Below are 15,912 nucleotides of genomic sequence, written 5' to 3'. Positions count from 1 at the left end.
CCCTTTGTTTCTTTCTTCCTCGCTGTCACCTTCCACAAAGAGTCATATCACAATCTTTGCTTCCTTACTTCCATCTTCCCAAGTAGTTTTATCACAATTTTGTGATACATGGCCAATTTGTGCCCTATTGTGACTATTGTTAACTTCTGATTCAAGTATTGTACATTTCTTACAATCTTACGCAGATTTTATTTTTCCTCAAATTAAAAATTACCTTTTTTACTTCCTAAACATTTCATGTATCTATAATTATTTTTTTCAAATGCCTTCACAGATTTGTCAAATGCCATGTCTATTGCAGTATCAGAACTTCAAAGGTATCAATAAACTTTTATTTATTTATTTATTATTTTATTGAGACAAAATCTCACTCTGTCACCTAGGCAGGAGTGCAGTGGCACAGTCTCGGCTCACTGCAGCCTCTGTCTCCTGGGTTCAAGCAATTCTCATGCTTCAGTCTCCCGAGTAACTGGGACTACGGGGCACATGTAACCATGCCCGGCTAATTTTTGAATTTTTAGTAAAGATGGGTATTTTGGCCAGGCTGGTTTCAAACTTCTGACCTCAAGTGATCTGCCCACCTCAGCTTCCCAAAGTGCTGGGATTACAGGCATGAACCACCACACCCGGCTAGTTTTTGAATTTGTAGTAGAGATGGAGTTTCACCATGTTGCCCAGGCTGGTCTCGAACTCCTGGCCTCAAATTCCTGGCCTCCCCCCACCTTGGCCTCCCAAAGTGCTGGGATTATACACATGAACCACTGCATCTGGCTATCAATAAACTTTTAAGTGCTATTTTTTTCCAAGTCTGCTGCCTTACTTCTTCTTGACGCTCCAGTGTACAGGTACTGCAGTTATCATAGTGGGATACCGCTTACCTCTCCTCAGTGTCAGTTGTCAGTTCTTCTGTTATGTACCGGATCTGATATTTTCCTCTTTCTTGATTTAGTCCCTCATTTTTCTGAGTCATATTCTCTAGAAGTTTTCTAAGAAAACGTGTGTGTAAAGTAAATATTCTGAACCCCTGAAGATTGGAAAATATCTTTATTCTACCTTCATACATGTTAATAATTTGGCTGGGTATAAAACTCTGGGTTGCAAATCTTTTTTTCTCAGAAAATTTTAACAGCTTTTGAAATTTCATCTTCTTCTAGTTTCCAAGTTGTTACTGAGAAATTCAATCTTCCTATCATCTACTAAGTTGCTTACCATATCTCCACTTGCCTTTTAACTTCCAAATATATGTTAAACTCTCATCTACTCTTGCTGTTTCTCCCAATAACCTTGTTCTTCGGAGTATATGCTTTGTTTTTAAATTCCTGGACTGTAATTTTAGTAGGGTGTTGGTAGGACTAAGTGGGAAATTTATATGAACAGTCCACCATTGTTTATCCAAAGTTCAGTGGCATCTTTGTTTCCAGGTATTTAAACCCATGCAATCTTTTTGCATACATTATGATACTATTCTATTAGCAACTCTGAGAGTAGGTAGTACTGGTCCCATTTAATAATTTAGCTGAGGTTCCAGAAATGCTAGTAGTTTTCTTAAATTTAAAGAGCCAGACTGAGACAGATTCAAATTTAAAACTATGTTTTTCCTACTCTACTCAGGCGTAAGGGTCACTTGCAGCAACGACTTTGTGATGGGGGTCACTAGCGATAAAACAAGTCAGACCATGGCTTCTCCATATCTTGCTATAATAAACTAATGCCACTGCTGTGATGTGAATTATTCCTTTGAACTATTCTCTGAGCTGCAGAACGCAAGCTTCCTCTTCAATCATTCTTGTTATTCCAGAGTGGACATTGGAACATCAGAAACCAAATAATTGCTGGTGGTCTGGTTCATACAAAACGGTATACTACATGTATAAGAACAGACAAGGAAAACTGAAATCATGGTGTTTGGGTCTGAATAAAATATATATATTTTAACATATAATGATGCTATTTCAGAGTCCAGCACACAATGAAATAACTTCCTCTTTGAAGCTTTTACTTAAATTCCCACAGAGAGCACAAATAGCATTCTCTAATTTGAAAACGAAAAGTAAGTAATTGCTTTCAAAGTTCAGTCTTTTAAAAGCATAGCAGTCTTTCAGCTAAATAGTTATTCTCAAAAAGGAAAAGGGACTTTATCCTTATCCTTGTATTTATAAACAAGCATACATGCCCAATAATTTATAGTGTGTTTATGTGTCACTTCAACTTTCTGTGAAGTGATTATGACAGCAGACACACATCATATTAAATGATGCCATCCTGAGGAAAGTTTTCAGGTAACATACCTCCTGAAGGGTTTCTAACTCTTTTCTCATTCAGGGGTTTGCCTGTTGCTTTTCCAGGTTGCATGCCAGGTTCTTACCCACCCTTATTTTATCATCCAGTTAGCCCCAACGTCATCTTCATGTAGGTTAAACAACCCAAATAAACGGAGGAAATATTTAGGACAAGCAATGAAAGAGTGAAACTAGGCAAGACCTTCTCCAACCTGGGGCAAATCTTCTACCACTTGGACCCTTAGGCATCTCATCTTTGAAATGAAATAATACAAATAGATCTTCAAGTTCCCCCTTTCAGCTCTTGAATACTATTTATGCATCGTTGATTAATCAACTTCCATGAATTATCTCAAACCAGCCACCATTGCTTCAGTTCATGAGTGACTATGAAAAAATGTGTTTATCAGGCATCATGCTCAAGAGCTGGGAATATCGAGGCAAATTAACAGACACAGTCCTTAGCCTCATCGAGTTCATGGTCCAGAGGGAAAGGCAGACTAAAACAAACTTTCAAATAAATAATAATTGTGATAAATGATGTGAAAGATAACCACAGAGTGTTGGGAGAAAAAGTAAGAGGAAAAGGATAATTTAGACAGGGGTGGGAAATGTTTTCAAGAAAGCTTCATTGAAATGCCAAGAGATCCACAGACTGAGGGGTTGCTAGCCAACTGAAGAGTGACGGAAACAGCATTCCAAGCATATGAAGCAGCATGTGTAGAGAGCTGAGGAATTAAAGGGTTCGAGTATTCAAGGAACTATAAGAAGACCACATGGCTAAAGCATGGTGAACAAGAGGGATTGACCTGAGATTAAGTTAAAGGTGGGCTCCCAAAGCATGCAGAGCCTCACCAGTATGATGAGCACCTTATAACACATCAGAAAGGCAGAGAGAACCTGCTGAAAGATGTTTAAGCAAGACATAGAGATTATTTGATTACATTTTTAAAACATTACCCCACCACTGCACACATATTGAATTGGAGGAGGACAAAAAGAGATGAAGCAGTGAGACTGGCTAGATGGTGAGGCAATTGTGGAGAAGAGGGTGGATTTTGTAATCTTAGGACATCCTCACTTTGGGTCTGTGGACAGCTGTGCTGTACAGTGGGGTATCTTGACTTCATGTCTCATACTACATGGACATATTCATTCCTGTATCTCCCCTCTAAAGAGACTTACTTTGTTGAAATCCTGTTGTCTCTCCAGGTTGTCATCTTGGATAGCATTCTACATAATCCATATCTGATCCATGAGAATCACATACTTGTTGGACTCACCAACCCTTTTCCTAACAAGCTTTTGGAGTGCAGGCCTTGTTCACACAGCTGTCTCCTCAGTAGGCTGACAGGACCCCTGGCCACCCACGTCTCTTATTTTTAGGTTTTTCCAAGAATGGGTATGGCCACAGTCTTATGTCCCACAGACTCACATAGGTCAAGCTGTTAAAATAGTCTCCTTGAGACCCTCTCAGGGCTGAGGAGACAACAGAGCACACCCCATCCTTCTCATCGTGGTAAAGGAGGAGGGATAAGACTGATAGTGCCTCAACAACTCTGCAAAGAAATACTCTCTCCACTACCTCATCTTTCTTCCTCTTTTCTAATACATGAGATGCTTGGTCATCCAAGAGTGGGAAAAATCCATTTTGGCACCTTTCTGAGACCTGCCTGGGAACCTACCATCTTACTTTGGGATATCAGAGCAGATGGCATTCTCTTGTCTTAGACTAGATGAAGGCAGAACACACCCATTTTAACATCCTTCTTTAATCTTTATCCAGCCACTTTCTGAAATAATGAACAACGGTGTGCAGCACCTGCCATCTTCCTGAAGCCCCCACACCCTGCCCTCTTATTGGGCCTCCCAGTTCCTCTCCAGTGCTCCTGCCTTGGGCCTTTGTGCATGCAGATACCAGGATGGCTCTCTGCCTTTTCTTCTCAGCCTTCTTTCTTCTCACTCTATGATAGCACCCTGTCCCAAGAAGCTAAGTGACTCACCGCAGCCACAATTTCATTATCATTCTCATCTTCTTCCTCTAGAAGACTGTCAGCCCCACTCTCACACAGACCTGCCCTTCCCCCTTAATCAGTCATTTTCCTGAGAATTTGTCCAACAGTTCAGATCCTGTGATAGAAATACAGAAGAAAATACATGAAATTTCAGGACTTGCACTACTCAGTAAGACACAGAAAAGTAGAATTGAGTAACCTACATGAAAAGCAAAGAAAATGGAATTTACTAGCTTGACTTGAGAGAACAAAGGGCATGGAGCAGGCTTAGAGTTGCTGGAGTAGTGAATAGGAAAGATGGAGATAAACCAGAGTGTATACCTTAGGTAGAAAATGTAGGAGAAAGCAAAAGAATCTACCATATATATATATTTTCTATTTTGAAAGCTTCATGAAAAAGTTGTAGGAAAGAATTACCTAGGGAACCTCATTTTCTGTGATTTTAGACTAATCAGCAGGAAACGGCAGGTTGTATCCTAACTAAAGTTTGCCATGTACCTGACAGGAACAAATGCTAAGCATGGACTGCGTTGCAAAGCCTGTAAGATGAGCATCCACCACAAGTGCACAGATGGCCTGGCACCCCAGCGGTGCATGGGCAAGCTGGTAAGGGCTTGTGCCAGGAGTGAGGCCCACACCTCTCTGCTAGGGCACTTGCCTGCTGCAGTGAGATCACCCCCTCCGAAATCCTTCCCTGAAACCCTGTGCAAAGCACCCCAGAACTGGCTGCCAGCTTGGCTTCCTAATTGGTGTAATCAGAAAACAAAGACAAGGGCTTTGTCAACCTAATCAACAATGCCCCACCTTGAAAGGGAGTCAGGGTCATTAATAGAGTGACCAACTTCTCCCAGGTTGGCACTTTCTCAGTTTTAATACTGAAAGTCCCACATCCTGGGACTGTTCAGGTTTTAAAAGTGAAATTTATGCATCTCAGGAGCCCCCTAAGCCCCAGGCAAACTAATGGTTGGTCACCCTAGTGCTTCCTTGGTGGTCAGCTCAGTGGGCAGCAAGAGAGGACAAGAGCTAAGCCCCCACAAAAGAGGAAAGAGTAATAAATATCTGCACCACTTTAACAGAATCATGTTGGCCAAACCAAGAGAGACTGAATGGCTCTTGAGATGGCTGATCATACCATCTCAGGAGGATGGGCTTCAGTCCTGGTGCCACATATTGATTAAGAGGCAATTCAAGCCAGGCACAATGGCTCACACCTATAATCCCAACACTTTGGACACCAAGGTGGCTTGATCGCTTAAGCCCAGGAGTTCAAGACCAGCCTGGGCAACATGGCTTGACCCTGTCTCTACAAAAATTTAAAAATTAGCTGAGTGTGGTGGTGTGTGCCTATAGTTCCAGCTACTCAGGAGGCTGAGATTAGAGGATCGCTTGAGCCCAGAAGGCAGAGGTTTCAGTAAGCCATTATTGCACAACTGCACTCTAGCTTGGGTGACAGAGCGAGAACCTGTCTCAAAAATTTTTTTTCAAAAAGCAATCCAGAGCACATTTGAGGGCATTTGAAACTAGGATGGCCAAAGAATTATAGAAAGGACCAAGAATGTCTACCCTAGAGAATAATTAGACAGGACATCAACAGCTGTCTTCAACAATTTTAGACCTAAAATTTAGAAGAGTAACTCCATTGTCCTTTGAGGCTCCTGAGGAAAGACCTAAGATCAGTGGATACTAAGTCTTAACAATAAAATATAATGTCTTGCCTCCAGGGTTAGTGAATGCTCCTTCACCCCCTCCCATCACTGACAGTGTAAGACAAGGGACACCACTTTCCAGGAACATTAGAGAGGATTCTGGAATTCTAGTAGGGACTGGGCCACCAAGTTCCCATCCAGTGATGGAGTATAGCTAAGTCCAAGTTCTTAGTTTATCTATTTACTCTGATTTGCAATGTCTCTTTTCTCAAACCTCTGCCTCCCGTGCTTCCCCTTCTCCTTCTCCAGTGGTGATTCCCATAAGCCAAGACAGACCATGAATGAGAGGTCAGAAAAACAGAGAAAAGAATCCAGAATACAGAGCAAATGATTCTGGGTAAAGCTCTTCAGATATACAAGAGCTTGTAGGCCTCCCTCTGAGGTCCACTTACCCATGCCCAGGCCTTTTATTTATATTATTTTAACAACCCACAATAACAAACTGTGGTGAAATAATATGTGGCAGTCCACCTGTAATCCAGGAGGCAATGAGGATCTGGGATGCAAAGGAGGCTGGACAGGCAGGACTGGGGAGGCCAGGGCCAGGACCTTGTTTTCTGGATAGAGTGTAACTTGCTTGTTGCCACTATTCCTCCCTGCCTCTGTGTCCCTGCTGGGGTTAAATTGTGGAATTATAGGATAAGGCAGCATGTTAATGGGAGACAGGAGGGTGCTCCTGGAGAAACCAATTGGTTTTATTTAGGGAGCTCTTGTATGGTTTTCTCCATCTCCAGTGACATTAACCCCTTGCCTTCCTCATTCTCTCTCCAGCCAAAGGGGTTTCGGCGTTACTACAGCTCCCCCTTGCTCATTCATGAACAGTTTGGCTGCATTAAAGAAGTTATGCCCATTGGTGAGTTGGGACATTGATGGGTTGAGTGGAGTTTGAAGCAGCAAAGTTAACATTAATGGCTACTGTCCTCCCACGGCTGCAAAACCCGTGGGGTATCTCTGTGTGTTTGTTTGGTGGCTATTTGGAGTATGACTGTGTGTTTGCTGGAAGGGAAACATAAAGTGGACCAAATTCTCCAGGAATTTTCATCCTCTCCCTGATGAAGCTCAGAAAACACCTAAATCCCAAAGGCTACTGATTAGTAATCCCACCATCAGCAGCATGGTGGAGTGGAAAGAACACGGAGCATGGCTTCCCCCAGACCAGGCTCAAAGCCCAGCTCCCTATTGACAACTGTGTGTCTTTGAACAAGTTACTTGACCTGTCAACCCCCACAAAATGAGAACAGCAATTGCTGCTTTTCATAATTGCTATAAAAAATAAATATAGGTTATACACCAATGCTTAGTAGTAGCTCAGTGAATATATTATTCTCTAATGCAGATCAAAAGATGCCCTATATTTATTGATAGCTTTGGCTTGGATTCTTCTCTAACAATATCTTTCAGTTTACTTCTATTATTTTTTCTCTCTCTCTGAAAATCTCGACATCTATTTTTGCTTTTTTTTAGGGGGGGGCAAGTTTTAAACTAGAAATTTGTAAATTAGAAAGCTTTCAATTAGAAATTAATGAGGCCCAGTAGTGACAAGTTATTTCTAAAACAGTTGCCTCCTACTGCAAACTTTGTGTCTCAAGTCTTTGTACCTTGGTGAGCACAGCCTCCCAGCAGAGGGGATAAAGCTGATCCCTGCAAGAACCTGGAAATTAGAGAGGAATAACGAAAGAGGAAATCCAATCAGGAAGAATTTGGGAGCAGAGTACTAGCTGGTACATGGCAGGACCTGCAAATGGGAGCATGCTGGGTGGGGGTGCATCTGTGAGGAACACTTGGCCATGAAAGCCCTGTCTACCCAGAGGCTAAGTTCCTCTGCACAGAGCCTGCTTCTCAGGCGCTGTTCACCCAGGAGATGTGGCAGGGAGTTGGCTGGGTCCTCTCAGATGAGCTTCCTCAGATGAACTTTCTCTTCTGTTGCAGCCTGTGGCAATAAGGTGGACCCTGTCTATGAGACCCTCCGCTTCGGCACCTCCCTGGCCCAGAGGACAAAGAAGGGCAGCTCCGGCAGTGGCTCTGACTCACCTCACAGAACCTCTGTAATTATCCTCTTCCTTCCTCGGTTTGTCTGTGGTGGTCTTGGGCAGAGCGGGCCTCAGGCACTGCAGTATGGGGGATTCCACCTAACTGCCTCATGAGGGCAGGTCTGCAGGGAGTCAGGCACCTGCCAAAGAGAAACCCAAAGTGCTTTGAGCCACTAAGGATTAACTTCCTGTTGTCAACACCAAGGGATTATTTTACTTTCCTGCCCAAAGACCATCCCCTTGGCCTCATGCTCCTTGACCCTTCCCACGGACCCCCTCTCCTTTACCCTCCCACCAATATTAGATAACATATGAGTCAACACACAGAAATGTTTGGCTCAAACAATGGTCAGGAACTTGGAAATTCTGGCTATTTCCAGTTTTTCTTTCAGCTACATTCCAGTTCAAAGATACAGCTATTTCTCATATCGTTTGTCTTTTCTCTCTAAGAGAGGGCACACCTCTTGATTGCACACAAAAACTGCCCTCTCAAAGGTACTTAACTATGACTCTGTGGGACACTCACCCTTCCAAGCATCTCTCCTAAGTTTTATCTGACTTAAACTGACTGTTCCATGCATCTCTGTGACCTATTATCATCATCTTGTCTCTGGTTGTTTCAACCAGAACTTCTATAAATGCTCCAAGATGCCATACAACTCTGCAGCCCATGCTGAAAGCCACCATTCCTCCAGCAAAGACGCAAGGACCTTCCAGTTCACATGGCCACTTAGGATAGCCAGCACTTAGTTTCCAGTTCCATTGTTGCAGCCCCTGCTGGACTGGAAGCTTCCATGCAAGACACAGATGAGCCTTCAAATGGTCTGCCCCACTGAGTCCTCTCAACATCAAGTGACTAGGTGGATTGTGGGAAGAGGGGCAGGGCACATGCCTGGGAGGGGTTCTCAGAGACCGAGTTGAAGCAGCTTCCTCATTGGGTGCAGGTTAAGCCACAAGATTGTAGGTAGGTGAATAGGAATGTAGGTCGGGTAGGCAAGTAGGTAGGTTTATAGGTCCTCTATTGGGTGCAGTTTAAGCCACAAGATCATAGGTAGGTAAATAGGTCGGATAAGCAAGTAGGCAGGTTTATAGGTCCTCTGCCTGATGCCACAAAGCCATCTTTAAACTCACTGAAAGCCCTGTTCTTCATGCATCCACTGATTTATAAGAGGAAAGAACTGAAAATAATTTTTACTCTTTTTTCTTACTGTACATAAAATTGACGTCAGATAGTTCTTTCTTCTACTCAGTTAGCAGACATGAATGAAGGGCTTACAGTTTACTAGCACTGTAGGGGACACAAAAGAAGAGGCAGACATAGCTTTGTACCCTTAGAATTCGCAACTTATTTCTGAAGACCAAACCAATAGCAAAGAAATCTGACAATGGTGGCATTGTTTACCATTAAAAAAAAATACACTTTTATATGTCTTATCCCATTTTATTAAGATTGAGAACGTAACATACATGTGTTAAGGATATTATAATGACTGTGTCATATGAGTACTGAAGCATTTCATAGTAAAAATGAAAAATGTTTCACTTCAGCAGACATTGCCTCAAAGCAGTGAGGGGACAATGTGTGTCATTTTAAGATACCTGATGACCTCCTTAGGGAGGAGATCATTGTTATTTGGCATCCAAAAGATAATGCTAATTCTTTTACTGAAAGAAGGATAAAAATGGTGCTAAATGCGATGAAAATATACAGAGCATACATGGGTAGGATTTATATGTAAATAAAGGCTGCTTAGGTTGGGTAACAATAACATACATAAAGTGTTTAGCACAGGGCCTGACATAATTGACACTCAATGAATGTAAATTGTTACTGTTCTATATTTTAATTCATTTAAAAAATTTTTTAGAGATGGGGTCTTGCTGTGTTGCCCAGGCTGGCCTCAAACTCCTGGAGTCAAATGATCCTCCGGCCTGAGTGTACTGAGTAGCTGGGATTACAGGTGCATGCCACTGCACCCAGCTGTTTCATTTTCATTACGCATCTAGCCTTAACAGTGTTTTCTTTGAACCTGATTATTATGAAGTTAAACAAGGATGTAATCCATTAACATGGCAAATATGTTACCTTAGAAGGGCATTTCCCAGAGCCACTCATGCTTGGGCAGTGTTAGAAACCCCTGACTTACTTGAAGGTAACTTCCCTGTTCTGCTCAGCCCATCTCCTTCTCTGATGTGTCCTCCTGTAACTCCTTAAGTTGGAGTGTTCCCAGGGGTCTGTTTTTGCTTGGTCTTCTTATTCTACTCTCTTTGATTGATCTGTCATATTCCTTTGGTTCAAGCACCATCTCTACATTGATGACTCCCTCAGGTATTTCCTCTTGCCCAAGCACCAAACAGTCCTACAGATATTGCAAAATCAGCAGATTCAGACTAAACTCATATTCCATGAGTAATTAGGTCCTATAATTCAAAACTCAGAAATAATATCAAAGATATCCTTAGTATTTATCACCAGTACTAGAGGTTTGAACCTCATTATCTCTCACCTAGATTATTATAAAGAAATAACTGTGCTACCCTTTTGAGCCGACCCTTAACAGTACCACCTGATTTATCAACCCTTAAAGAAAGGCTTTGCGCAACTTCCCTAATTAAAATCCTCTATTAAGTTGCTTATGTCAGAACAACAATGCCCAAACTCTTAGGCATGGCATATGAGTCCTGCCATTACCCTAAAAACCCACTTCCCCTGAACTCCCCAAGCCCTATAACATATCCATTCCTTAGAACATGTTGCTCCACCGAGCTGAAATTTTTTAAGACCCACTCTATTTTTACACAAACAATGAAGAGTCCCCAGACTCCCCCATGCATGGTGAGTTGCTCCTCCCACAAGCCTTCAAGAATTCCTTTCTTATAGAATATACATGATTGCATTGTAATCATCTGCTTTTGTGTCTATTCCCTGAATAAATACTGAGTATCTGGTGAGTATCTAGGTCCCATTCCTTATTCATCTCATTACATCAGGGACTCATAGAGTGCCTGGCACATAGTGAATACTCAAGAAATGTGTGAAGAATGAGGAAGAATTAACAAGGGACTTTTGAAGACTGACCTCAGAATCCTCCGGGATCCACACAACACTTCATTTCTCACAGCTTAAGCTCTGGGCACAGTTAGCCGTTTTCTTCATAGCCATGCTCTGTCCAGACATTCAAACTATCTCCACCTCTCTCAGACAACATCTCTCCAAGCTTCTGGGTCTGGTTGGGCACCCACCTCTTCCCTGGTCCCCCAGAGCATCCAGTTCATTAATCCATTAGTTATATATTGCTTAGTAATTTTCACTTTTTTTGTTTGATTTTTCTCTCACTTTCCCAGTCCTCTCAATTAGACTAACCTCCTTAAATGCAAGGACTCTTTTATTCACAGCTTTGTGTTTTCATTACTTTATACCAGTGATTCTCAAATGGTGGGGCATATCAGAATCCCCTGGAGAACTTTGTAACAATATAAAGGCCCAGGTTCTGCCAGCCCTTTGTAGAGTGTCAATACATATGTGGTGAGTGCACGAATCAATGAATGAATGAGCACCCTCCTCAGTCAAAACTGCCTAAACTTTTGTAATAGAAGGCTGGCAATGAGCTAAATCAGTGGTTCTCAGTGTGTGGTCTCCCGATCTGCAGCATCAGCATCATCTGCAAACTTGTTAGAAATGCAAATTTGGGTTTCTGTCTCTCAGATCTGCAAAATCTGAAAATCTGATTTGGGGAGCCCAACAATTTCCATTTTAAAAAACCCTCCAGGTGATTCTGATGCACATTAAAGTTGGAGAATTACTGAGTTAAATCAAAAACTAAAGTTTGCTTCCAAAGAAATCAGCCCTCTATCTCTCTCCTCTTCACCTTTGCTCTTAACTCCCTCTCTGTGTGAATGGCATTTGAGTGACACATTTACAGTGGCCACAAGCTTGGATCTGAAGTTTGAAACAGATCCAAGAATGCTAATCATCTCCCTAACCCCATGTACCACGTTGCATCTCCTTTCTCAGGGGAGTGAGGAGGGCCATTGCTGTCAATGAGTTGCTTCCCCAAAGCCACACAGAGCTCACTCTCAGCCTGCAACCATCTCCCCTTACAAGTCAAGACTGTTTGTAGATGCCACCCAGCAATCAAAGGAAAAGCACAAACAGAACTGGTCAGAGTAAAGAGATCTCTGTCCACTTTGACCAGCATCCTGAACAAGCCTTTCTCAAATCTTTGGTGAGAGCCAGTAGGTCATCTCACTTCAGTGCAAGCCTCTTCCATGCTTGTGGGAAGCTGGCATTGGTGGAAGGGCAACTGAAAAGCCAGCATATAGAGGCAATTGCGGAGAGATGGCTCCCCAGAGATGGCTCTAATCTATCTGCACGAGCCATAGATGGCTGCTCCTGTGGTGCTGAGCTTTGCTGAACTGTGACAAACAGACCTCCTTGGAAACATTCCATAGTAGGCAATGAACATGTCAGCCTCCTCATTTGGGGCTGATGCTAAGAAGCAGCAAGACCACCAGAGGGACAATTGGGGATGTCCCAGTTTGCTTTCATCTCTAATATAGCTTTGTCTTTAGCAACATCTGGACCCTACAGACTGGTTTTAGGAGCAAAAAGCATAGTTTTCTGAATGTCAAAGGGATGTCCATTTATCACTGTCCACTTATACTGGCACTGGTTCCACCAGTAGATATTTGTTGGAGTTTAGCTCTGTGAAGGCATTGTTCTGAGAGCTGCAGGGAGACAAAGACAAACCAAATTGTACTTAAAGATCTGTCACTTCACCTTTCCCCGAAGTCCAACCATCCTCAAAGAAAGAAAACAGAAACATTGATTGGTATTTTAAAGTGATTTTGCTTCCTGCCAGCAGGTCAGTAATAATGAACTTCAGCATCTTGCATTTTTTATTTTATTTTTAGTATTTTTATGTCCTAAAGTTAACATATGCCTGCATAGCAAAGCTTTGTTCCACAGCTTTATTTTCTTCCAAGGCTGCAGAGGCATTTGTTTTACATTGTTGAGAAGTCACTACTTGGCTGTTTCCAAATTGTTATGTTTTCCTCAATGTACTTTCAAATGTTCTAGAATATAAAAGGCTTGATGGCTTTGGGAAAGCTAAAAGAAACCAAATTCAAACAACATTCTAGGAGTTAGTTGGCTAGTTTATGAATAATCTTCAGTTTCATAAGATTAAATTAACAAATGAAATTCTCTACAAACCAGCTTCTGTGCAGAAATTGTGAGCTTCAAAGGGAGCAGGGCATGAGTGACTTAGAGACCCCGTGACTTTTTTTTCTTCTTTCTGCTGTGTCATGATGGTAACAGTGTTTGAAAAAAAAAATCTTAAAGCTAAATTGTAACAAAAATCAGTCTCTGGAGGGTGGTGCTAAAGGGCTCTAGGGCTGGCTAGGAGAGCTAAGAAGGTAACTGGTCCCTCTCCGATAAGATATAAATAATTTTTTAAAATATGACTGTCAGGCCAGGTGTGGTGGCTCACGCCTATAATCCCAGCACTTTGGGAGGCTGAGGCAGGCAGATCACCTGAGGTCAGGAGTTCGAGACGAGCCTGGCCAACACGGTGAAATCCTGTCTCTACCAAAAATACAAAAATTAGCCAGGCATGGTGGTGCGTGCCTGTAATCCTGGCTACTTGAGAGGCTGAGGCACGAGAATTGCTCGAACCCAGGAAATGGAGCCGAGATTGCACCACTGCACTCCAGCCTGGGCGACAGAGCAAGACTCCATCTCAAAAAAAATAAAAAAAAAAAAAAAAAAAAAAAAAAAATATATATATATATATATATATGACTGTCCTCAGAGGCCCCCTAAATTCCTCTTTTGAAGAGGATAGAGCCAGTTAGACTGAAGCTGGGTCATGTGGCCCTTTGAAAGAGGCACTCAGTGGTATGCTAGTAAATGTCTAACAACCAAGGCAGAGCTGGACCCTGATTTGTAGCGTTTGCCAATTCCATGGAGTAAAACTCCTGTGGTGATCCATTTCATGCCACCAGTGTGATAACCATGAGACTCTCACCAGCCCAAATAGATGCTTTAGCACACCGATGAATAAAGCACAATGCTTAACAGCACGAGCTCTGGAGGCAACGCCTGTGATTCACAGCCCCAGCTCCACCATGTATTAACTATGGGGCCTCAAATAGAGCTACTGATTCTCTCTGGGCTTCAGATTCCTCTCTGAAAAATTGGTCTATCATAGGATTAATTTGGGGAATAAATGAGATGGTATCTATAAAGTCCTTAAAAACATTACATGGTAAATGATCAGGAACCATTAGCTATTTAGAGTGCTGTTATTGTTATTATTGCTTTTGTTCTTGTTATTTCCGTAACCTAAATGGAAGAATGATTGTGACTCACTTTAAAAAGAGAGTCAGGATACATATTATAAAAACAATTAATTTTGCAGCAGTGGAAACAGTATTTAATGTGTACCTAAGTAGTGCATCCCTCCACAGTGCATCCCATTCTCTAAAACTAATATTTAAAACACCTGTAGAAAGAGCTAGCATTTTATTGAAAATTTTAAGTGACAGGATATGGACAGGAATTCTGATTTCTCTCTGTTGCCTATTCCTGGGAAGAAGCCTGGCTGTGGCCTGTGCTTCTAGACATTCATGAATATTCAATACTCACTGGATAGCTACCATCACCAAGCCTGAGCCTGCTATAGACACTTGAAGGGAGGTACAGTGCCCACGAGTGGACATAGCTTCTCTGAAGTTAGCCAAACAGCCAAGACAGCAATCACTGGGTCCTTATGTGTCATGCAAATTCTACCTAAGCTCTCTTACACCAAAATCTCTGCTCAATTGACCCACAGATATAACATTGCTCATCCCATGCTCTTTCTTCTTTCCTCCAAGACTTCAGATCTTGTGGAGGTTCCTGAGGAAGCCAATGGGCCAGGAGGCGGGTATGACCTAAGGAAACGCAGCAACAGCGGTGAGTGAGGGAGTTGGCACAGCACAAATGTGGTCACATGAGTCAGGGTCAGTGGGCAGGTCAAGTTGATTTCCAGTCCCCCTTGCTTTCTCTGCTAGCTCTGGAATTTAATCAGGGCGAGTGTTCAATGTTCTGGAGAGAATGTGAGCATTGTTTCTGGTGGATTTCAGTGATTTGCTCTAATATCTTCCTGAGCTCTACATCCTGAGTTCTCATACTTTATGAGAGTACATATACTCATATATATATATAAACTGAGCTGTATTAGGGTTTAAGAGTCACTTCCAGAACTTTTTGTGAATATGTCATTTTCTCCACTGAGCTGGATTAGATTAGCAAACCAAACCACAGAGAAGCTAATTTGTGCTACACCTTAGGTACCTGAAACCAAGTGGTGGTGGGGCCCAGGAGGGAAGTGCGGGCCTCACATTTGGCTCCTTCCCCAGCAGAGACAACTAAAAAGCTCAAAAAACTGATATGTACAATCCAGCCAAACATTCTATATTAAGATTATTTCATCTAGTAATTTAAGCCTTTGTTATAATAATTTCTAAAATATTTATTAAATGCTAACTTCATACTTCCACTTGCTGACATTAAGAGCCGCCTCGTAATCTAGAGCTTAAAGACATGTGACCAGATCCTTATGGATGCATTCTTGCTAGGCCTTTTTTACATCAATAACTACTTAACCTTCCCTCATTTATCAAAAAATATTTATGAAGCATTTACTATCATTAGCAATAGTGTATTAGTCAAAGTCCTGCAGGACCTGAGTTGCATTGTTAACTTCAGCTGAATGCATTCTCATGGCAGAAGTTATCCCACCAAACTCCACTCCAAGCCCTGCCTTTTCCAGCCTGGATGCAGAAATTCCTCATTCAATACCACATAGCTGTTTTGTCAACAGCTGTCTGATGGAGA

At 42.1% G+C, this 15,912-nt stretch overlaps 1 protein-coding gene across 3 annotated transcripts in view; it reads left to right on the top strand.

Annotated features, from left to right (window-relative positions):
• Positions 1-15,912, top strand: part of STAC (SH3 and cysteine rich domain) — a 166,990-nt gene that overhangs the window by 96,578 nt on the left and 54,500 nt on the right. For all 3 annotated transcript variants that reach the window (XM_032162109.2, XM_058442987.1, XM_032162110.2), the window contains 4 exons: positions 4,800-4,900; positions 6,772-6,853; positions 7,930-8,045; positions 14,910-14,988. In XM_032162109.2, the coding sequence (XP_032018000.1) occupies positions 4,800-4,900; positions 6,772-6,853; positions 7,930-8,045; positions 14,910-14,988 (378 nt within the window). The remainder of the gene's footprint in view (positions 1-4,799; positions 4,901-6,771; positions 6,854-7,929; positions 8,046-14,909; positions 14,989-15,912) is intronic.

This window comes from Hylobates moloch, unplaced genomic scaffold (assembly GCF_009828535.3).
Source record: "Hylobates moloch isolate HMO894 unplaced genomic scaffold, HMol_V3 SCAFFOLD_8, whole genome shotgun sequence".
Taxonomy (NCBI): domain Eukaryota; kingdom Metazoa; phylum Chordata; class Mammalia; order Primates; family Hylobatidae; genus Hylobates; species Hylobates moloch.
This window is presented reverse-complemented; position numbering and strand designations above follow the sequence as displayed.